This window comes from Rhodofomes roseus (assembly GCF_022264815.1).
Source record: "Rhodofomes roseus strain CIRM-BRFM 1785 chromosome Unknown C8Q71scaffold_16, whole genome shotgun sequence".
Classification (NCBI taxonomy): domain Eukaryota; kingdom Fungi; phylum Basidiomycota; class Agaricomycetes; order Polyporales; family Fomitopsidaceae; genus Rhodofomes; species Rhodofomes roseus.
Genome location: NW_025952972.1, coordinates 47799 through 69601, shown reverse-complemented (window position 1 = coordinate 69601; position 21803 = coordinate 47799). Strand labels below are relative to the sequence as shown.

At 55.7% G+C, this 21803-nt stretch overlaps 8 protein-coding genes and 1 non-coding gene across 9 annotated transcripts; 4 read left to right on the top strand and 5 right to left on the bottom strand.

The window, feature by feature from the left end:
* Positions 1–589: 589 nt before the first annotated feature.
* Positions 590–3497, bottom strand: C8Q71DRAFT_873280 (uncharacterized protein; the record flags this gene model as incomplete). Its single annotated transcript, XM_047928359.1, has 6 exons — positions 590–1540; positions 1592–2509; positions 2559–2827; positions 2877–3017; positions 3064–3289; positions 3336–3497. The coding sequence occupies 6 exons, from the start codon at positions 3495–3497 to the stop codon at positions 590–592; spliced, it is 2667 nt and encodes an 888-aa protein (XP_047776639.1).
* Positions 3498–3749: 252 nt separating this feature from the next.
* On the top strand, positions 3750–5021 carry C8Q71DRAFT_859657 (uncharacterized protein; the record flags this gene model as incomplete). The annotated part of the gene is made up of 4 exons (XM_047927672.1): positions 3750–3795; positions 3859–4613; positions 4663–4720; positions 4768–5021. The coding sequence occupies 4 exons, from the start codon at positions 3750–3752 to the stop codon at positions 5019–5021; spliced, it is 1113 nt and encodes a 370-aa protein (XP_047776638.1).
* A 1015-nt stretch (positions 5022–6036) lies between these two features.
* C8Q71DRAFT_711760 (uncharacterized protein) lies at positions 6037–8373 on the bottom strand (the record flags this gene model as incomplete). Its single annotated transcript, XM_047920824.1, has 5 exons — positions 6037–6202; positions 6283–6503; positions 6556–6654; positions 7650–8115; positions 8168–8373. Coding segments are annotated over 5 exons (1158 nt in total), but the record flags the coding sequence as incomplete, so codon positions are not given.
* Positions 8374–11347: 2974 nt separating this feature from the next.
* Positions 11348–14142, top strand: C8Q71DRAFT_154960 (cytochrome P450). Its single transcript, XM_047916650.1, has 13 exons — positions 11348–11438; positions 11499–11942; positions 11993–12090; positions 12147–12282; positions 12337–12434; positions 12493–12598; positions 12651–12723; positions 12780–13009; positions 13064–13130; positions 13185–13550; positions 13614–13715; positions 13769–13816; positions 13882–14142. Exons 2-13 carry the CDS (start codon positions 11819–11821, stop codon positions 14060–14062), a joined length of 1629 nt encoding a protein of 542 aa, XP_047776636.1. The 5' UTR covers positions 11348–11438; positions 11499–11818; the 3' UTR covers positions 14063–14142.
* Positions 14143–14701: 559 nt separating this feature from the next.
* On the top strand, positions 14702–15849 carry C8Q71DRAFT_154926 (uncharacterized protein). The gene is made up of 5 exons (XM_047916648.1): positions 14702–14872; positions 14939–15280; positions 15363–15438; positions 15490–15584; positions 15635–15849. Exons 1-5 carry the CDS (start codon positions 14810–14812, stop codon positions 15725–15727), a joined length of 669 nt encoding a protein of 222 aa, XP_047776635.1. The 5' UTR covers positions 14702–14809; the 3' UTR covers positions 15728–15849.
* Positions 15810–17037, bottom strand: C8Q71DRAFT_154935 (uncharacterized protein). The gene has a single exon (XM_047916649.1). The coding sequence runs from the start codon at positions 16905–16907 to the stop codon at positions 15972–15974; it is 936 nt and encodes a 311-aa protein (XP_047776634.1). The 5' UTR covers positions 16908–17037; the 3' UTR covers positions 15810–15971.
* A 478-nt stretch (positions 17038–17515) lies between these two features.
* Positions 17516–17604, top strand: C8Q71DRAFT_t103. The gene has a single exon. It is a non-coding gene; the product is annotated as a tRNA-Ala (tRNA).
* A 934-nt stretch (positions 17605–18538) lies between these two features.
* C8Q71DRAFT_725214 (uncharacterized protein) lies at positions 18539–19644 on the bottom strand (the record flags this gene model as incomplete). The annotated part of the gene is made up of 2 exons (XM_047921678.1): positions 18539–19106; positions 19301–19644. The coding sequence occupies 2 exons, from the start codon at positions 19642–19644 to the stop codon at positions 18539–18541; spliced, it is 912 nt and encodes a 303-aa protein (XP_047776633.1).
* Positions 19645–20408: 764 nt separating this feature from the next.
* C8Q71DRAFT_725213 (uncharacterized protein) lies at positions 20409–21056 on the bottom strand (the record flags this gene model as incomplete). The annotated part of the gene is made up of 1 exon (XM_047921677.1): positions 20409–21056. One exon carries the CDS (start codon positions 21054–21056, stop codon positions 20409–20411), a length of 648 nt encoding a protein of 215 aa, XP_047776632.1.
* Positions 21057–21803: the final 747 nt, after the last annotated feature.

The following is a 21803-nucleotide window of genomic DNA, read 5'->3' as shown; positions in this document are numbered from 1 at the left end:
AGTCAGTCGCAGACGCAACAAGCGGGGGCCATCGCCAATAGCTTGCCACGAGCACCGCAGCATGCAGGGGAAGCCGCCTCCCATGGCAAGAGGCGGAGCGAGGTGGATAGCGGCGAGGGAGCTGGTCAGTCAAAGAGACGGTGCATCATTCCGGAGATTGAGGCAGGCAACAAGCGGGACGTACCGACAGAACAAGCGGACACCGGTAAAGAAGCGGATTCAGGTGCCGCCAATGATGACGCTCTGCAATGGAGCAGTTCCCGAGCGGGCCCATCCACACAAGCGGGCCCATCTACACAAGCGGGTCCATCCACACAAGCGGGCCCATCTACACAAGCGGGTCCATCCACACAAGCGGGCCCGCCAATACAAGCGGGCCATGCTGCGCCTCATGCCACAGCCGTCCCTCCAGCGTTGGCGGCCCCTCAGGTTGAGACAGGCTCACTCAGAGCATCAAAACGCCTGAGCGGTAAGCGAGAACAGCAGCGAACATTCAACTTGGTTTATGGGAAACGGAAGTGAGCGGATCATGTACACAATTGTCATTACTACACTATGCCGATTAATACATGCTGTTTACGTGCGGGACTTAGTCAGACTCGTCCATTGCTTCACCTCGCGCCAGCTGATCCTCGTCGTCCTCTTCGTCCTCAGAAGACGGCTCAAACGGGCTCTTGCCAACGTCTGATGGGCGGCTTGGACCAGCCGTTGACGGACCGGGTATCGGCGGACCAGTCGGCGTACGGGTCTTGCGCGGAAGAGGCGTGGCCGGGTTGAAGTTCAACGGCGCAAGGGAGAGGGGAGGTCGAACAAGCGTCCCCGCCGGCTTCGTAGGCGGTTGGATTCGCGGCGCCAGGCTTTCTGGCAGGTACCTATGGACCCGCGTCGCGCGCTCCTGCACGGGGATCTGCAGCCATTCTTGCTCGACCATGGTGGGGTGCCGCCGTTGTTGCTGCACCATGGTCTCCAACGCGCGCATCCGCTCCTGGGCGCGCTCATCAATCTCCTCAGCCCGCCTCACCGTTGCCTCCATCGAAGTCTTGAACGACTCCGACATCACGGACATTCGCTCCTTGAGCGTGCTGAGGGTGTTGAGGTACTTGCGCATACCCTCCTGTTCCGAGGTGAGCGCCCCCAACCCGGTGGAATGAGCGTCGAGCCGCCGCTCGACTCGCCGGACCTGCCCATCCACCCTAGTGGAATAGGCGTCGAGTCTTTCCTTGACTCCCTCGACTACCTCGTCCAACTCCGCAAGCCCGCTCATCGCCGAGTTGAGGTCCTCTTCAGCGTTGACGGCCCGCTGCTGAAGAGCGGCGTTGGCCTGCTCGAGCACTTCGACGCGAGCGGCAAGCGCGTCGCGATCCTTCTTCTCTGCCCTGAGCAGTTGGACGAGGCTGACGTAGGCCTCCTTCCACTTCATCTTCGGGTCCAAGGTGGTGGACCCCAGCTCGTTGTCGCTCTCTAGACTGCGCCGGTCTTCAGCGTCGTGCACGCCGCTTCCGCTGCCCTCGCGCTCGTTGAGTGCCTGGAACCCGGGGAACTTGGGCAAAGGTCGTTAGCTGACAGTGCACAAAGAGCGGGATCAGCGTACCTGGTCAGGCTTGTCCAGGTCCATCGGGACCTCGCCCACGGAGTCCACTTCCTTGCCCACCGGCCCAGCCCCAGGTGCCGCTTCTTTGGCTGGAGTGGCCACCTTGCCGCCCGCTCCTTCGACCGGCGCTGCTTCCGTTGGTCCCGCTGCTTCCGTGGGCCGCGCTGCTTCCGTGGGCCGCGCTGCTTCGGTCGGACCCGCTCCTTCCGTGAGCCCCGCTCCTTCCGTGAGCCCCGCTCCTTCGGTTAGCCCCGCTCCTTCCGTGAGGCCCGCTCCTTCCGTGAGCCCCGCTGCTTCGGTCGGCCCCGCTGCGGCCGTGTGCCCCGCTGCTTCCTTCAGCCCCGCTGCTTCCGTCCCATCCGCTCCTTCCTTCGCGTCCGCCTCGCCGGGCTCTAACATCTCCACGTCGTTGTCCTTGGGATCGACGGGCGGCTCTGTCGTATCCTGGGCCTCACCTGTCAAGTCAAAGACGGGCGGCTCCGCGCCATCCTGCTTCTCGACGGTCAAGTCGATGAAGTCCTTGGCCTTGAAGGCCTTGATGTGGCGCCCGGCCAGCCGCATTTTGGTGCGATAGGCGACCCAGTCCTGCAGATGCTTCGCCACGGTGGCAGTCTTGCCGTCCCAGGTCTCAAGGTCAACGACCCAGTCCTCCGCGCCCTGGGGTCCATCGTGGAGGATCGCCAGTTCCGGAACCGGGAGATCCGCCGCCTTCCGCGCCCTGGCCCAGTCACGCCACTTCTGCGCCATTTGCCCAGCACTGGTGTTTCTGAGCGATTGCCCATTGACGTAGCGCGGGGCGAGGCTGCAGGCGGTCTGCTGCTTCGCGCATCCCTCGCAACGCCCGGGCAGCGAACCGGTCCTGCTGACCTTGTACTGGCAGTCTCTGTTGTTCTGCCGGCAGTGATCACATTGAACGACCTAAATGGATATGTCAACAAGTGCGACATTGAGCAACTGAGACACTCACCGCATCAATCAGCGAGTCGGGCTGCATCTTCTCATGGGGCGACTTGTACGCCACGGGGAGCGACTTCTTCGACTTCTGGGGGCCGCTGGTCTTCTGGGCGACGCGCTGCCTTGCATTTGCCGGGGCCTTACCCTTTGCGCCCTTTGGAAGGGGTGTTTCTTCTTCACCGGACGATTCCACCATTGCCGCTGATTTCAGTTCCTTGCGGGCCCGCTTCTTCTGCTTCTTGCCCTCGCTTGGCGTGGCCGGCCGCTTTTTGGTCTTCCCGTCTGTGCCTTGCAAGTCAGCGAGGGGATAAACGGACCTGGTGACACTCACCCGTTTCTTCCAGAGGCGCCTCTGGGTCTGCGTCTGCGCTGCTGGGACCCGCTTCTTGAGGGGCCGCCGCTTCCTTCATCTGGGCGTCACTGGGACCCGCTTCTTGGGCACCTGCGGCCGCTGCGGACGAAGAGGCGTCCCCTAATTCTGTGTAAGCCAAAGACAACAACCGCTTATTGTTACGCACCTTGCATCCACCACTCCGTCTCTCTGTCCGCCACACCCTCAAAATCCATGTGCGCGATGAACTCACGCGGCAGCAGGTTCCCAATGAGCTCGTCGTCCTCTGCAATCGCTGTGGACGTGAAGCCGTTGGGGTTCACAAGCTGCTCCAAGGCAGACGCGACGAGAGGCGGTATGGAGACCATCTGACCCGCGTCTACGGTCACTACCACCCTGCCCCAAAACGCCGCCTGCAATTGATCAGTACAAGCGGTTATGCCATAAATGGTCACTCACCAGGTATTCCATCAGCGGTCCATCGAGATCCAGCCTCGTGCGCTCGCCCAGGTCGGTTCGGAGCACAGCGGCGACGCGCCCAGCGACGGTGAGCACCTCATCCATCGTGACGAGGGAGGCGGCATTGGCGGTGGCGGCGGTGGCGGCAGAGGCAGCGGACATGATAAGCGAGATTTAGATGGCGGCTAGATTGGGAGATAAGCGATGTGGTTGGATGGGCAGAATAACAGAAGGGGAAAATGAGCCAGGAGGGTCGCCTATGTATATTCGCCAGATGAGTCATGTGATCGGGTCCCACGCTAGCAAAAACCTAAGCGGCGATCTGGATCTGAAACTTGGACTTGTTCTCACACCGTCACCACCTCTGACCAGCTTGTCCTCTCCACGCTTTTCTCTCCACGCTTATCTAGCCCCATGGCGCCTATTCGACCACTGGATGAACGGAAGAAGGACAAGTCCAGTAAGTCGCCAATCTCCTCGCCATGCAACGGAATCCTTACATCTACAGAAACACGTTGCATAGGGCCTGCAGGCCAACCACAGGCTGCCCAGGTGCCGCCATCAACCTCGATCTCCGTCGCCACGGAGGTACAGCCGCCTCCCCGACTTCGCCCGCCTCTCGTCCTTCCGCCGCTCCGAGGGTACCCAGTCCCAAACCCGCTTCTTCCGCCGGCAGACGCCCTCCCGCCGCCTCTTCCACCTGTCCGCAGGCCGCCGCTCCAGCTTAAGCCGCTCCCGGCTGAGGCCTTACGGCAAGTCCTGAAGCCGCCTCTTCCGCTTCAGCCGCCTCTTCCCCTTCAGCCGCTTGCGGCTGAGGGGTCTGCCATAGTTCGCAGGCCGCCTCTTCAACTCCCGCCTCTTCGCCGTCCAGCGCTTCCGGCTCTGGGGTCTGGCCCGGTACCGAGCCCGCCGCTTCAGCATCCGCCGCTTCCAGCTGAGGGGTCTCGCCCATTCCGGAGGCCGCCTCTTCAGGTTCCACGTCTTCGCCTACCACCTGCTCCCCAACCGGCGATTGTACCACCTGCTCCCCAACCGGCGATCGTACCACCTGCCCAACCGGCGGTCATACCACCTGCTCCCCCACCGGCTGTCGCACCAGCCCTGGCCCAGCAACGACAACGGCGGTTGTCTCGACGCAACGTGACCCCGCCTCCGCCTCTTGTTGTCGAGCGTCCGCCCCCAGCCGCTATCGATCCCGACCTCGCCGCCCGTATTGCGCAGGGAGCTAGCCTGGAACGCGTGATGTCGCTTCGCCGTCGGAAGCCTCGACAATTTCGCGTGAGTCGCTTTTCATTTTGGCATTGCATATTTCTTTACTGTTTAACAGGAGCAGCTGGCAAACGGCCATTGGATTCAAGGCTACACGTTTAGTTACGCGCCCCAAGGTACGCTTCTGTCTATGGGTCTCGCCTGTACACTCACATTCTATCAGGCCAATATACCGTGGAAAGCACGCTCTTTGACGACGGGCCGCCTGAGGATTGGCAAGGGCCCGTGATGACGATCAATGGTGAGGATCAATACGAGTTTGAATCCATCACTGGCCATGATGTTATGGCGGATGGCACCACCCACTACTGGGTCAAATGGGCGGGTTGGCCGCACCCGTTCCTCGAGCCAGCGGCAAACTTCGCAAGCTCTCCTGCGGAGGCTGCGTATTGGGCCAGAGTACGGGCCCCCTTCTAATGTACTAATGTACCTACCGTCGCCCTCTTCCATGTCCTTGACTTAGACGTCGCTCATTGTCACTCTTCGATGTCCTTTACTTACTGTCGCTCTTCCATGCACTTACAATCGCTCATCAATGTACTTTACTTACAGTCGCCCATCAATGCACTTTACTTACAGTCGCCTCTGTACGTGACCACATCTTGACCATCGCTCTGACTGCCAATCACTGTAAACGCGCCCCACATCCTTACCCATCTCTGCCTTACTGTACATACACTCGCTCTAGCCTCGGCGACGAGCACATGCTAAGCCTGATACTGATAGCACACACGCGCATTAACTACGTACTGCTAGAGCTTTGTCTACATAGGGCTCGGCCCTCGCGGACAATAAAGGGATTTAAAAAAAAACTTACAGTCGCTCTTCAATGTACTTTACTAACTTGCTCCGTATCGCTCACAGCTCTGCATCCGCCGCTTTATCGCCCTTTACTTGTACCAATAATTTTGCTCTCACTGTATCCGAGTCCCGCCCATACGTCGAAGTATACAACATTGGCGGATAGGTAAGCAGATGCATTGGACATCCGCCTCTTCAATTAGCATAGCGTCATATACATTGAAGTGACACATTGAAGACAGAATACACTGTAGAATTGCTAACTAAACCAATTGGCAGTAATCCCATCCATAAGCGGAGACCCGCCTATGCACAGTATGCACGCTCCATGAATCTCGCTCATTTGGCCCATTGAAGTACGGACACGTCGCTGTCGAATCTGTCACCCTGGTCCTGCATGACAAAGAGGCGATAGCTGCCGCCGGACCTCAGGCAATGCTGCCTACGCCCATCTGAGCAGCGGGTAGAGCGCCCACAGCCGATGCAGCGCAAGAGGCGATCGCTGCTGCCAGAGCGTAGGCATCGCCGCCTACGCCCATCTGAGCAGCGGGTATAGCGCCCACAGGTCACGTCGGCCGACATCAGCTGGCCCTAAGCCATAGGCTATTTCGCCGTGTCCGCTACCCCATGGTCATAGGGTAGAGACGCTGCCTGGTGTGTCAAGGAAGGATGAAGGGGTTGCTACTGGAGCTGGGCGTGCAGGTACATCTGCAGCTTTGGGCAACTTCAGCTCATACTTGCGGAAGACGTGTTCAAAGAGCACTTCAGCGCGCGCCTTCTCCTCACTACCGAGCTTGCTGAACCAGTTGACACGGAGGTTTGGATGACAAACTATACAGATATTGAGACATACAGCCAGACAGTTCAACGTAAGCACATACCTGTTGCAATCACGTTGTACTGACACTCCTTTGCCTTCGTGTAGTATTGCTCGAGCTTCGTAAGACCAGCTTGGGCTGCAACAGCTAGCGCGGGCTTCGTGCTCGGGCTTGCAATCACATTTGTCAGGGCTGTCTTCATGTGGTCAAACATAGGTAAGACCCATGGCAGCGTCGGCATGCTCTGCTTTGACATGATGTGGGTAACATGCGTGAAATGCTTGACAAAACATCAGACACATACACTGATAGACGAGTAGGAATATACACACACTGAGCAGATTCGCAAGCTGCTGTAGAAAGTTCCAGTCTTCGGGGAGCAGCGTGAGAGCTTCAAGATCATCGCGCTCAGCAACCCAATCTCCGATGGCCTACAGACTCTAGCGGTCAGTAAGACACTGCATAGAACAAGCTGATCGCACCTTCTTGAGTAGCAGAGCACGCTCGATCATCGCATGCGTGCAATTCCATCGTGTGCGCACATCGCGGACCGGCATCAACGTACTGAGCGCTTTCCCGCCGCTCGGATTGGGCTTCCCATCATAATGACGGATGGCATGTTTGCGAAACGACGAGCGACGTTGAGGAGAGCTCACAATCTTGCGTACAATTAAACGTAGCTGAAACAAGTAATGATTAATTCTGCACACTACACATGGAATTCGACTGACCTTTTGAACAGCATTGAGGACCTCTTCAACGTCGATTGGTGTGTCCTTCTCTTCGTCAGAACACAGCTCTGTCAGCTTCTCGTCCATGACAGCAGCCTCTTTGTCCTCCATCGCATTCAGCTCGTCATCATCGTCGACGTCGTAATGAAAGGGGAGGAACTTATGTAGCAGATACCAGTCGGTCTCATCAGGATCCTCGGCATCAATGATAGACGCCAGAATCTTCTGCACAACGAGGTTAACGACGTGTGCGAGACACCGTATCTGGCCGTTCTCAGGTGAGAAATGTATGCCATACTTCTCGAGAAGTAGGCCGGTCAACGTCCGTGCCAACACGTCATTTGTTGCCGCGTTATCCATCGTCAAAGCTATGAAGTAAAGTCACCGTATAGCTCCGTCACGAGAGAGCATAATAGAACAACTTATCTTGTCCAGACTGCCCCGCTTACTCCCAGATTCCATGAATGCCTTCGCGGCATTGACTCCCTCGTGCTCGTCGTCCAAGAGGTGCCGGAAATCGACGAGGCGTTCGATGAGCTGCCAATCATCGTCGATGAAGCTTGCAATGGTTCCCGCAAACGTGTACATCATTTGCGCAGTCGTCCAGGTGTCTGTCGAATAAGCAATCTTGGATTTGACGGCCTGAAAACACAAGACTCAGCCATCATGAATTGGACGTCAGGTAATCACTCAACTGCCAGCTCTTTGACGAGCTCTGCATGCATCTTCGCGAAGATAGTTGCGATGGTGTTGCGCACGGTCGTGTCCGTGGGCAGCAGAAACTTCGACTGCATGTACCGGAATACACGCGCGAGGCCGGGCGACTCACCCGTGGTGAAGGGAAGGTCGTCCTCGACGATCCAGGCAGCAAAGACTTGAAGGAACCCGCGTTGCGTGGGCTCAACCTTCGGGTTGAGCTTGCCCTCTTTGAGGTACCCCTCCATAAGCTTTGCGCTGGCCACCGTGAAGCCGCCGCCAGAGGTCGATCCACCGCCGGCAGGTGCGGAATTCGTTTCCTGCACTGGCTCTGCCGCCGCCGCTGCCGCTGCCGCCGCCTCCTTGTGCTTCTGGGCGGTGTGCAGCGTCAGGTTCCCGAGGACAGGACGCTTCGTCTCGTCCGCCCAGTTGTCGCTGTCGACCGAACGCTCGAAGCTGCGCTTGCTGATGACTAGGTGAGTCTACTACATCAAACTATCAAGCATTAGTTACATACCTCCCGCAGAAACGGCACTGGAAAGTCCAGCGTTTGCCCGCAATCGGGTCAAACGTCGCCACGGCGGGCTCCCAGTGCTGGAGTGTTCGGTTGATGGGGCCCCGCGCACCTGTGCGTCGCTTCTCAGCCGCCTCGCGTTCCTCGACCTCGCGCAGCGCCGACCGTCCATCGGAGAGTTCTTGTTCAGACTCGTCTTGGACGTCCTCGATGGTTGTGCGTCGGCGGCTTGAGCTCGCGGCGTGGCTGGTGCTGGTGGACGCGCGTTCAGGTAGGTCGTCTTGCTTCTTCTTTTTCGGCCGGGCTGGGCGATGGTACGGTTTTTTTTTGGGCGGCAAGCGCGCGCTCTGTAGCGCTGTGAGTCAGTGCATTAAGGTTTGAAGGTGAGTTCAAACCTTATTCCCTTTGTCCTTCCCCCCTGCCGCCGTCTTTCCTTCCCTGTCTCTGCCCTTCTTGCCTTTCTCCTGCGCCGTGCTGGCCGCCGCACCACTCTTGTTTGCCGCACCGCCCTTGCTTGCCGCCGAGCTGTCCGACTCGTCACTGGACAGCCCGGGAACCTCGCTACTGGACGACGAGTCATCAAGCACAAACTTTCGTTTGGCCGGACGACGCTGCCGGCGGGACAACAGGTAAGTATTATGTTTGAGCCCTCAATCAGCTCGCGAATACTTACCGGCTGATTGTCAGCACTGTCCGACAGTATTTCGTGGCCATCCGCGTCCACGCTGTACGTGGGGATTGGCTCGGCCGACTTCTCGCGCGTCACACCGCCCTTGTATGTCTTGTCGCGCGGATCGTCTGGGATGTTATCTTATTTTCGGTGAGTCGTGTTGCACTGATCTATTCATCGTTATTACTCATACCTTTGGATAGCAGCTGCGCGCTGCCAGAGCCTGTCGCCCCTGCCGTCTTCTTCTGTTTGGTCACGGCAGACGTCTGTCGTGCTTCGGGTAGTCGATCCACAGGTGAGTCTTCAATACGAATGGAGACAGCCTACAGATACTCACCTACGGGCGCGGTACTGGCGGCAGCCGTTGCTTTGCTTGCTCGCATGCTCCCCGCCGTGTTGTTCCCATCCGTTGACTCGGTTCTGCTCGCCGCTGGGCCCAGCGCCTCGGCCGGAACCTCGTCAACGTGCCCTTCGACATCAGCAACCTTCGCTGCCGCTGGTGCGGCTGTATCTCGAGTGGAAACCCTAGTATATATTAGCTAAAATTCCGCAGTGTAATCGAGCCTCTCTAGTACGCACGAAACCAAACTCTCGAGCTCTGCCTTGAGTCGATTTAGCTTGACTGCAGCTGGGGCATAGAAGCCCTTCAATGTGTTCTCGCTGACTACGACACGGGTGAGGTAGCTTGTCACCTTGGCCATCCCAAGCCTCCCTCGCCGTACATGATGGAGCCGGCCGTTTGTGTCGCGGGTGTCTTCACCGAAGAGGATGTCAAACCGCCGATTGAATGTTTCCCATGCTGATTCGCCGTTGATGTTTGTCATAACAGTGTAAATCTTGTCATCTTTGGTGGCTTCGGGGACCGAGTGTGGGAGCTTCTTGCTAAGCTCTGTTATCTCTTGCACTAACCCCTCGAGGTTGTCGTGCTCCTGTGAATCGGCCATCCTGCGCAGTAAGACTAAGTGAGGCTGGGTTGGAGATAGAGTTGGGGCAACAGAGCGACGACTCGGAGTGCCCGGCTGCCTGACGCAAAGCCCTGCGGACCCTGCCGTTTGCTGAAAATATTGCCGTGGTGCCTTGAGCCTGACCGACATGGCCGGTCCGAGCCCAAGCCAGCTTCTGAGTGGCGGAAATGAGCGCGCGCGCCTTGGCTCGCGAGCCTCATGCCCGACTGCCATTTTAGGAAGGAGCCATACCATATACAGTATATATACAGTATATATACTATATACCGCAGCCCTGTAGATATAAGGATAAAGTATAGGGTTAAAACCATATATATGGTATATATATCATATAGTTGGAGCCTTACTTACCAGAATACATCACACAGCGTACATGATGTTTTGTGAGTGTGACAAGATTCAAAGAAGCTGGCATCCTCACCACCAGTATCATCGCCTGCCAAACTGACCGTTGACAAACTGGGTTGTGTATACTGTCTCAAGCTTTCCCTATAAATACATACCGCGATCTAGTCGCCGTACAGTCTACTCCAGTATCCCAACACGCGATGTCTGCGGGTGTTCGCCGACACGTCTGGAGGTCTTGCAAGGTGCTCACTGTCGATATGGCCTTCCCGAGACCTTCCCTGAGGTGATTTTGACGCGTATATTCCGAAAACGAGGTCGTCACAGCCATAGAACGAGTACTGAGCGAGGCATCGAGCGTTGTGTGAAGGCGACATCGCGAGACGCGAGGTGGCTGAGGCGTGTGGCGCGCAGGTGGCGCGAGACCTTTATCCACGGACTAGCGGGTAACGGTAGGTGTCCTCGGTCTGCGACCGCCGACCAATACGAGAGCGTGCGCTTGCATGAGCGCTTGAGTTGACGGTCGCGGTTTTCAAACCTCGAACACCAAACGTCGGGTGAAGACCGACGCCGGTTTACGGTAACCCAGCGGTCACCTCGAGGAGTACATTGACGAACTTCGCGCGCTGTTTTAGGCTCGGTTCTGACGATGGTCCGAGGAGTCGGAAATGAACAAACAGTAGAAGGCGCTGTTACAGTGTAGGCTACGCCGCCATTGATAGACAGAAACGCCGCGTTTTTGAATCCTTGACGGTAGGTATCCAGACTTCCGCGCGATTGCTGCGAATCATCACTAACATCGTTTCTCCTAAAGGGGGATGTGCTAAGCATAGTACTTTTGTCATTCAAAGTCTCCGACTTACCAGCAATGGGTAGACCGCCGGGTCACTGCCCTAGTACGCGGCCGCGCGCGGCACACGCACAGAGGCCTGGGGATTGTACTTACTAACGCAAGTGCTACGCGCCTGAGCGGCTCACTCCACCGCCGTGTTACCAATTCCGAATGTGCGTACTGGATGAGTTCGTATGATATCAGCTATAACGTGGGGAGTAGTGGCGAGTAGGCGTCCGCCCCGCCTCATCCTAGCCGACTCCCGTGTGCGCACTGCGAAAGGCGGTCTATCATCAAGTTGTGAGATTTGCTGACATCAGATCTCGTGAACAAGTTGTCATATAACTTCTTCATCCATACCAGAACCTCGTCTCCGTGTGTCTTATCTAGGCTAGGTGCGTCCTTACGCAACTGGGATAACGAGCTGTCCGTGTCCTACGGATCCAGTCGTATTATTACAAGGCAGGGTCGCATTTTGGTCGCGTTTCCGGGACAGCGTTGTGGCGCTCACACCCGCGCCAGGTCTCATTACTGTAACTCGCATCGTCACGCACGAAGCACGGACCAGGCACGGACCAAACCAGGACCAAACCTAGAATGGTTCCGCGCGCGGTCGCCACGCAAGTGGGAATTCCAACCCTTCCATTGTCTGGCGCGTGGTATGTGTAGGCATCCACGTAAAGCGCCATTGGCTCGTCGCTCCATGGCTTGGCTGATACCTAGCCGATCCTTCGTGCGACCCTTCTCGCCAACTTCTCGCGGTCAATAACTTACCTGAAGCCCATATATACCTGGTGGTCTTCTAAAACCCGAATCGGAGGGCTTCCTCAGTCGCGCCCGCCATGGATCCCCTTATCGGCACTCTCGCTTTTACCTTGCTATGTTTCTTGTATGCAGTGGTGAAAGCGCGGAAGAGAGTTTCCTTGGCCGATATTCCTGGGCCGCAGCCGGAGTCATTCTTAATGGGTACGTTCCACCGTTGCATCACATAGATGGGGCCTTGATGTATAGCGCAGGGAGTCTCGCCGAGCTGCACCAAGAGCAGGCGGCCGAGGCGGATTTCAGGTATCAAGCTGAATTCGGCGGTGTTGCGAAGATCAAAGCACCTTTCGGCGTACGTATGTCGTACTATGGTGACGAGCTGGATGGTTATATACAGGACATCGACAGGTCGACATGCTGTGGATCTGCGATCCCAAAGCTCTCCAATACATCTATCAAACGTCGGGGTACAACTTCCCAAAACAGCCCGAACGTCGAGTGCTTTCAGGACTGCTCGGTGATCATGGGCTGACTTGGGCAGACGGTTTGTCTCGCAGATCTGTTGAACATGCGCGCTGATAGCTAACAAGAGCGACAGGGGAAACACATAGGCGGCAGAGGAAAGTTATGCTCCCTGCGTTTGGCTCACCCGAAGCCAAGGCTTTGCTCCCTGTTTTTGAGCACTACGCCGAACAGGTCAGTCAGCGTATACATAACCCACATTCCAAGGCATAATCGAAACGGCTCCGCATAGGTGACGCTGAAGTGGCGCGATATCATCGAGGGTTCTCCGGACCAGAGGGCGGTTTTGAATGTGATCAAGTTAATCGCGCCCGCGACACTGGATGCAATCGGCGAAGGTGCGCTACGATCTTTTCTCTCTCAAGTTCTGCTCCTGACCATGACGCTCAGCTGCTTTTGACTACAAGCTCGGTTGCATGGACAACGCCGAGAACGAGCTTGCTAGGGGTTACAACAGTCTTGCGTAAGCGAGTGCCCTTTGTGCCTCGAACCTAGCGTCGTGCTCATGAAGTACCACAGAGCAGGAATCTTTTCGAGTCCCTCGAAGTCCAAACTGTTCTGGACTAGCGTTGCTCACTACATGCCCATGGGTATCTCCGAATGGCTATATGCCAATCTACCAGGGAAGGGCCTTGACAAGGCTCGTCAGAACAGGCGGGCAGCGCACAGGATAGCACGGGAGCTGCTTGACTTGAAGTCAGAGGCGTTATTGCACAGCAAAGGCAGCCGCGACGTCATGAGCATCATTGGTAGTGTCTAATATACTTTTCTCGCCCGTATTCTACTGCTTACATTATCCTCAGTGAGAGCCAATGCGTCTGAAAATGAGAAGACCAAACTCGCAGACGACGAGATGATAGCCCAGATGAGGTGAACAATGCCGCATCCAGGCTAATTTCTAGTTCCACTGACACCGAGCTCTAGGACGATCATGCTAGCAGGTCAAGAAACTAGTTCCAACACGCTCAGCTTTGCTCTGTACGAGTTAGCTAGGCATCCGCACTATCAGGACCGCCTCAGGGAGGAGATTCGCGCCACGGAACGGGTCGTCCACGAGCGTGGTGATTCTACGTTCACATCGTCCGACATGGACGGTATGCCTTTCCTACAAGCATTCGTGCGCGAGGTCCTACGCTATCACCCGGCTGTACCGCACAACTATCGGCAAGCCTTGAAGGATGACGTTCTCCCGTTGTCAAAGCCCATTAGGACCTTGTCCGGGGCAATCGTCAACGAGGTCCCCATTCCCAAGGGTACACGGGTAACGCTATCAATAGCTGCGTATAATAGGTACGCCTTGACAAAAGTATCATGTGGTAAGAAGCACGATTGATGGGTCATGCTATGGTATAGGGAGAAAGACATCTGGGGTGAGGACGCCCACGTCTTCAACCCAGAACGTTTCTTGGAATTCTCCGGAAAGCGTGGCCCAACTGTAGGCGTATTCGCCAACATGTGAGTTTTGATCGCAATAGAAGCCCGTCGCGGTTGTTCTGACTTCACGTTAGCCTGACATTCTCCGGCGGTATCCGTGCCTGCATTGGCTGGCGCCTTGCGTACGTCCATTCGACGACCCTGTTTATGTGTCAATACAGCTAACGATCAATGTATGGATGAACAGTGTTCTCGAACTGCAGTCTTTCCTAGTCCAGTTGGTATCGAACTTTGAATTCGGTCTGACGGAAGAGTTGAAGCGGCTTAGAAGGGAAAACGCTCTTGTCATGGTTCCGACGCTGGAAGGCGAGCCGGAGAAAGGTGTACAATTACCTCTGGTAGTATCTTTCGCTCCGCGATCTGACTAGATCTTCCCTCGAGCAGACTGGTGTGCTGTACGTCGATTACTATTTTGATTTACACCCGGTTGCAGGTCGTCCCGCTGCATGAGCATGTCCGAGAAACCTCGAATTGGTCGGCTCAGCTTGAGTTGTTCGTACACGCCGCCTCGGCGGCTGACGCTCCTACTTATACTACTGCGCATCTCCTGGAACATAATTTAGAAGGCCCTGCCAATCGATATGCGATGCTAGACTCAAGCACGCAGTATTCCTATGTTGGTCAGCAGGAGACTACAGCAATCCAACGCAAATCCTACCATCGAAGACCTATCCCCGTTCGCATACGGAAATTGTTGAGGCTGACCTGTAGGCTGTGGCGGCGCGGTCACTACTATTAGTACTAGAGCTTAGACTTGTTGAACAAACCTCCGCTCAATGCCGGCCCCCGCAATGAACTCACCTGGACCAACTAAATTCTGATTCAAATTTGCCTACTTTGACAGGATGGATACTAACGAGACTCGACCTTGTTCTCCCCATTCTCATTCCCGGTAGGCGTGGCTGGCGATTTGAAATCACGGCTCGTGTATAAGACTCGGAGTTCTTGATGACATATTGCCATTTTGGGCGAACACAGTTCAATTTAGATGGGCGCTTGGTTGGCAAGTCCCAGCTTACGTTCGACTTCCACTGCAAACTCTGTGTGCATCTGCCTGGCCTCTGCGGTACTCCAGTGCTGAAATCTGTCTGGACTGGCAATTGTATACTGGACCAATGCAGCGAGAGATCTACATGAACATACCAGCGCAGAATCCTCAGCATACGCCCAGCTTCGAGGTAAGACCGCCGCCACTGGGTCTACTCGCTGCCCAACTTCAGTGTTCCTCAAGTTTGCTCCTCCAGGAACGTCGCGTACAAGACTACCTACGTGCATACCAGTCAACTGGAAGGCCACCAGCGCCATGTCCGACACAACCGACCGACCGAGCGCAGCGTGCCGCCCTTGGTTTGCCACCATATATCGAGTCGTACTCGGAAGTGGTGCGCGGTAGCACAGACACTGCTATGAATGGTGGTTTGCTCCCACCATCAATCACTATTACCATCAACGATGTGGCAGCAGCAATGCCCGACGTACATGCCTTCCGACCGGTGCCGCTCCCGGATGAGGGCACCGGTACTTCGCGGGGCGCATACTTCCATTGCATCGTATGCCAACCTGAGTTTCGTGCATGGTCAATTGAGGTGCGTCTCATTCTCTCATTCACACCGAGGAGACCAGGAGTACGCGCATTGTTGGCTCATTGTGGTTGTTGGTGGCCTCCAGGAATTGAGGGTCTCCGCGTATGCCAAAGGTCGAAAGCATGCTCCCGAGGCTGCCATACCACGACCAACAACTCCGCGTGAGTATTCCTATCCCTCTTGCCAACCCGTACTCGCTGATGCATTATCAGAGCCGGCGCCTGTGCTCCTATCTACCAATGGCTATCCCGTGGAGAACTTCCAAAGCATTTCTTGCAAGCCTGATTACAACAAGCATAGTCTGGAGGTACGATTTGCGGGTCAGTATCCGACGCTCTGCTGACAGACACGACAAAGGAACTACGGCTAGCTTTCTATGGCGCAGGACGTCAGCTAACATCCGCAGAGATCATTCAACGAAGCGCTGCTCTCCGGATAGCGAAGCCATGAACGATTGGACGGGCGAACGGACACTACAATTGTAACCTTGCTATCGCTTGCTATCCTGTACGACGATGTGTCTTGATAAGTGTGAGTGGAACGTAATAAGAACATGTACGATATCATAAATACTGCTCTTCAGTTATTATACAGTGCTGGGATATACTAATACATGCAGGTTTCTCGACGCACTCCAGATGCTCGGATACAAGTGTCCTTCGTCATGGTAAGTTCTCATCATTTCTTGGAGCTTCTACCGCCTGATGCCCGACAGCCACGACCACATCCTGGCAACACGTTCGACCCGCGCGACCTCGTCCTCCGACACCTCGCCCTTCCAGACGCTCAAGAACTCGGGCTCGTCGTCGATACACCGGAGGGCGGTGTCGACGCTCTTCCTTGACGCGAAGGCGAGGTAGCAGCCCACGATGGACATGGCATCCGTCGGCCGCCTCGGTGGCGTAGAAATCAAGACGCGTGTGGCCTGCTTGTCCGCTGCAGGGCGAGTGGCGACCGACTGCTGCGCCGCGCTGCCGTAGGGGAGCGCCTGCGCAAGGAAGTCGCGCGCTGCACGGAGCTGGGCCTCGGTGAGTGCGAGACCGGCGCGCACAGGCGGCTCTTTCGACGCTTCCGGGAGGACAAGACGCAGTCGGTGCACGCGCCCCTCAGGCTGGTAGGCCTGCTCGGTGGCGCCGGCGTCATAGCCTGGTAGCGGGTAGCACACGTCGATGATGTGCGTGTAGCTCGCATCGTGCGGGTGCGTCGATTCGGTCTTGAACGCCACAAACAGACCGGGGACGGCTTCCTGGAGGCACGGCTCGTCGGCAGGCTTGGGTGGCGGCACGAAGGCCCCGGGTGCGGGCGCGGGGGGCTGCGTTTGCTCGGGCTCGTCGTCATAGAACACAATGCGCTTGATCTGCGCCTTCCGCCGGCGCGGGAGATGGCTGCGGTGCGGCTGGATGTGACCTTTGGGCGACCACGACCCGCTGCATGCCTGCTGTTGCCCAAAGCTCGTCTTGATTGTCAGGCTGAGCTCTGCCGTGAACCCGCAGCGCTCGCGGAGTGGCGTGCGGAGGACTGGAACTGGAGGTGGGAACTGTGCGAGTGGACTCGTCGGGTAAATACCGATGGTGGACGGCCCAGCGGCAGGTATGGTCAATCTAGGTATCTGGATCGCAGTGGCAGCCATGGGGGTGCGCGAAGAATTTGAATGAGAGGTGCGAAAGTCTAGAGAGTGAGAGTGAGGATGGGTTCGAGTGCCAGACTCAAGAGATACGAACTGATGAATGACTGTGAAGTATGTGAAGCCGCCTTATATGCTCGTTGGACACGAGGATGGTGGCACCAACAATGCTATCTGCACGAGGGAGGGCGGTTCCGGTGCTTATTGGGCAGGAAGGTGTCTAGAGCTGCTTCTCGCCTCGTTGTTGGTGGGACTCCATGAAGGCGATGATCTTTCATTATATACTCTCCTCACCGCGTCGGATATGCGAGGCTGGAGAACAGAGCCTCGGATGGATGTTTCGCGCTTTGTGTGGCTTCTCCGTCGCCGACGGAAGGCACAGCTGATCCGCTCCCGTGCCCCACAAAGCATGGCGGAAACGGATGGACGCGAGAACCTTGCTGCTTGTGTATAATGATCCAGACCTCCTGGGTCGGACGCCGTCCGAGTCCAAATAACTTACTATCAATGCTGTGACCCGTTCATATCAAAACGCGCTCAGTCTGGTTGGGGTAAGTTACCAGCCTATCAGATACAACTATTATCTAATAACCATTTACGACATTTGTTGTGAAGGGCATGTGGTGTAGTTGGTTATCACGCTCGCTTAGCATGTACAGCTTATGTATGCGAGAGGGGTCCGGTTCAATCCCGGACATGTCCATTTTTTCGCTCGTGCCCGCGGTTGTCACTGACAGCTCTGGATCATAATGGAACTTTTTCAACTGCTTTCAGTACTATCAATGTAAGTTCTGGTACTTCGGCGCGAGGAATCTCGACGGCCCTAGTCATGGACGTTCAGACTTGACTTAGTGCAGAATGAAGCAATGCACCCCACTCAAAGTCTTGTGCTGGCTATATTTCTGACTGCGCGCACTTCTCCGGTCTTGTTCAATAGGAGCTGACAATCTCTTTCACTCGGTCGTTGATCTACTAGCAAGCTCCAAGCACTCTAGTAATCAGCGTTCGAGTGCACAACCTTATGAGGTCGCGATAGACCTTGTTCTAGGTTGCCACTTGAGCCAATAGAGACAAGGAGGATGTGAGGCGATGCTTGAAGCTGAAGCTCGGCTAGTCTGTACGGGACTGCGCCACCAGTGACTTGCAAGTCCGGACTGACTAGCTGCCATTCAGCACCCAACCACAAATCGGACTCCTTCACTTTGCTTGTAAGTCATGTCACTCACCAGTGATTGGGCACGTATTCGCGAGGGAGCCAAACTTCATATGATTGTGTGCATCGGGTTATATGTCAGATAGGAACAGCGTCATTACACAGCAGGTGAGCATGAGTACATCCAATAAAGGTCGATAGCAGTGCGTACGAGAGATGCAAGGAAGAGAATCTCCATAGTGTGGCACCAGTATGAGCGTAGCAGGTATGAGACACTGGATGTAGCATATAGGCTGTCGAAACAGACCACAAATTCGTAAGCGGAGGGAAAGACTTCATTCACTTTCGAGAGAGTATGGAATCATTTTCTTGCGTTCTGAGCGCGGCATAGTAGCTGACTAACCAGCCGGCAGTTCAGTATGGGCATCACGGATAATATTTATGTGAGAGGATGCTTACTTGTAAGGACGTCGCTGACTCGGACTTACTCCATCCAGTCATCGACTTCGACACCCATGGTGTACGGGAGTCGGAACCATAGTCTTTCGCGCTCGTCGGCTGCCCTTCCCTGCACCAACAACTGGCAATCATCGCAGAGGGCGAGATAGTTCGGATTGTCGAAGTGGAGGAAAGGGACCCAATCCTCGAGGCATCTGTAGTCGTTCAGAGCGCCGTCATATCGCACTTGGCCGTGCAAAAGGTCCACAAGAGACACGGTGCACGTTTTTGGACTTGTGCATCCGCCGGACGTGACAGGCGCGAAGATGCGGGTGGCAGAAACGACGTTGTCGTGGACGAGTGTCTTCCGGGCATTCAGGCATCTCATGATGTCCTTCGGCGCGAGCTGCTCCCTCCTTCCGTCCCGCCGTTTGAATCCATTGACGATGATTTCGGTTTCAAGTTGGCAGCACATGTAGAGCGCGACAGGAAGGATACTGGCTATGCCTGTGAGACGGCCAATGTTGACCGCAGCGATCGCATCCCTCCGCTTGTGGGTCATGAGAGGGCTTGCCTTGTCTACGTCGGCCCTCGCCCAGACATAGAGGTTCTCGCTGAAGCAGGATTTCATGCAGTCTAGTGCATCATCAAGCAGCTCTTGAATCCCATACTTATGAGAGAGGCGGGCGAGGGCCGCGACAGTCGAGAATGGTAATTGTTCAATGTACCGATGAGATCTACCATGCTGTTCAGAACCAAGGCTTTCCAAAGCACCCCAAGATCAGAGGCTGGCGAGCGCAGGACCTACCTCTTGTTGATGAACAGAGCGGATAAGAGATGCCGCAGGTCGTCGGGATGGTCTACAAGGTGTATGACAGGGGATCCGTCGAGTTGCTCCGCGGACTTAGGCTGCGGGACAGAAAACATGCCAGCGAAGACCTCGGAGTGCATCGCCAAAAACCCCTGATAAACTCGAAAGGCTACTCCGCCCGCCTGCAGCACGATGTTCCCATCCTCAAACCAAACAACTCTGTCACGTTTCAAGACACCTCCCGCTAGGGGCTTGAGTATGTCTTTCAAGTTGTCCCTATAGTTTGCATGTGTGCGCTTGCGCCTTTCCGAGGCTATCTCTGAGTCTTCCCGGGAAGCCATGCAAGGTGCTTCCAGCACTGGCTTGCGTTCGTCACGAGTGAAGCTTGATGACTGGGACGCAGGTGCCTGGTGGCAGTTGAGGGCCAAGAACGGTCACCGTCTGAGGATCAAACTATCTCATGGAAATCAGTATAGAAAGACTCGAGACTAGGATCATTACCTTGAATGTCCGAGGTGAGCACACACGCAGGCGTACGTGGAAGGTAAGCCATTGGAGTTTTTGAACCATTCGGCAGTCACGGTCACCTGCCACTACCAACTTCAGCCACCACCGCGCTCCGCGTCCGAGTCGCGCGTTCGCGTGCGATCCAGTGATTAATCCCGTTGGGGACGGTGAACTGAGACTACCATGATGTACCTTGCTTGTAGCGGTTAATAAATGCAGAGGTCATCATCATACCATGATGTACCCAAGGATATACCTATGCCTTCGCATTGGAATAAATTCCCCCAATCCGTCTGCGGTAGCGATAGACGTCCCCCGCCGGGCCCGAGGGTCGCAATCCCCAAATAACGCTTCGCTATGTAGCTGGCACAGAGCTCGAGCGCCGGCGGCCGTTGCTGTACATGACATTGATCGCTGCGACGTCTCGAACCTCTAGCGTTCTGGGGACAGCCGAAATATGGAAGAATGTGTGACGCGATACTGTGTACATTGAATATATACTAGCTATAGCGGCGTTTGAATGAACAACGAGTCGGCACCTAGGAGCATATGTACAAATCAATGAAAAGGAAAAATTCATGGGATACAGCTCTAGAGACTACTCATATATATACTCTGGATAGTATGGGCCCCTAACTTCAACATTTCTCAACTCCAAGGTCATTGGGAGGTCCGACCACATCTTCGCACGCAAGCCAAGAGCTCTCTCCTGTACGTGCGCCTGGCAACCACGACAGAGGTTCCCGTATTGATCCTCCGAGTTTATTTCCAACCAAGCGATCAAGTCGGTAAGACACGCATAGTCTTCTGTGCCGAAAGTGACCTCAAGATTGACGAGCATTTTCAGCAGCGATGGGCATATGGGTTGGGTCGTGCACTTATGCAGAGTTCCCGGAGTGAACTGGCATAGACGGTAGGTGGAGACGACACGGTCATGGACAAACTTCTTCCGGGCCTTGAGGCACCTCAAGAGATCTGCCTGCGTGAGCCGCTCGATTGTTCCGTTCGCCTGCGGCACTCCATTCAGTAGGTCCTTGGACTTGAGCTGGCAGCATGTGTAGAGGGCAGAAGGGAGTATGTTGTACGTGTCTGTGAGCCGTGCAATGTTGACGGCAGCAATAGCGTCCGTGTCCCGGTAAGATACGAGGTTGCTGCCCCTGGCAGCGGCGGCCTTCGCCCAAACGTCGAAGTCGTGACTGAAGCAGGACTGTATGCGCTTCACAGCATCATCCCGTAGGCATTCCATGTCGTACTTGTGAGCGAGGCGGGCGACAGATGCGACAACGGAGAAGGGGAACTACGAAGCCTTGTCAGAATGCCCATCTCGTGCATTTTATGTGGCCATACCCATGAGCGGCCGGCGAAAAGAGCTCGCAACAGGTGCCGCACGTCCACCGGATGGTCGTCGAGTTTGACGACAGGGCAATCATCGAGTGTGTGTGTCCGTGAGCTCTGGCTGTGGTACAGAGAATAGACCGGCGAAGACGTCGGATTTCAAGGTCAAGACGCCTCGATAGACACGGAACGCTACTCCTCCAGCCTGCAAGACGACGTTGCCGTCGTCGAACCAAAACTCCTCGTCACGCTTCACTCCTTCTGCAGACATGTCGCCCTTCTCTGAGTCTCTGTGTGCGCTCGCTTCCGCGATGCTTGATCCCGTAGCCAAGAGTATTCTGCGTGGATATACCGACCCTGTCGGCAGAGTCGATGATGAATCAAGTCTGGCGTAAAAGTAGAGGCTGACAGGGGAGACAATTGCGCACGTCCAGCCAAGCTTGTACAGGGTTCAGAGGTAAAGGCGAATGTACAGTACAGGCCGAGGGTTCGGCGCGCACCGCTGGTATACTTCCAAATTCAATTCACGACCGTCGTCAACATCGAGATACATCATAATTCTCCGATCTTTACGCAACGTACCATAATCCAAGTAATCATACAGTGCTGTTGTCCTAATATTACAACAGCGTCTCACTACAGTTTCGACGAGTACACG

Coding starts and splice junctions, on each gene's coding strand:
- C8Q71DRAFT_154960 (XM_047916650.1), top strand. CDS start 11,819: ATGGATCCCCTTATCGGCACTCTCGCTTTTACCTTGCTATGTTTCTTG. Junction 13,010..13,063: donor CGACGTCATGAGCATCATTG/GTAGTGTCTAAT, acceptor CATTATCCTCAG/TGAGAGCCAATGCGTCTGAA. Junction 13,716..13,768: donor GTAGGCGTATTCGCCAACAT/GTGAGTTTTGAT, acceptor ACTTCACGTTAG/CCTGACATTCTCCGGCGGTA.
- C8Q71DRAFT_154926 (XM_047916648.1), top strand. CDS start 14,810: ATGCAGCGAGAGATCTACATGAACATACCAGCGCAGAATCCTCAGCAT. Junction 14,873..14,938: donor AGCATACGCCCAGCTTCGAG/GTAAGACCGCCG, acceptor TTGCTCCTCCAG/GAACGTCGCGTACAAGACTA. Junction 15,585..15,634: donor ACAACAAGCATAGTCTGGAG/GTACGATTTGCG, acceptor GACACGACAAAG/GAACTACGGCTAGCTTTCTA.
- C8Q71DRAFT_154935 (XM_047916649.1), bottom strand. CDS start 16,907: ATGGCTGCCACTGCGATCCAGATACCTAGATTGACCATACCTGCCGCT.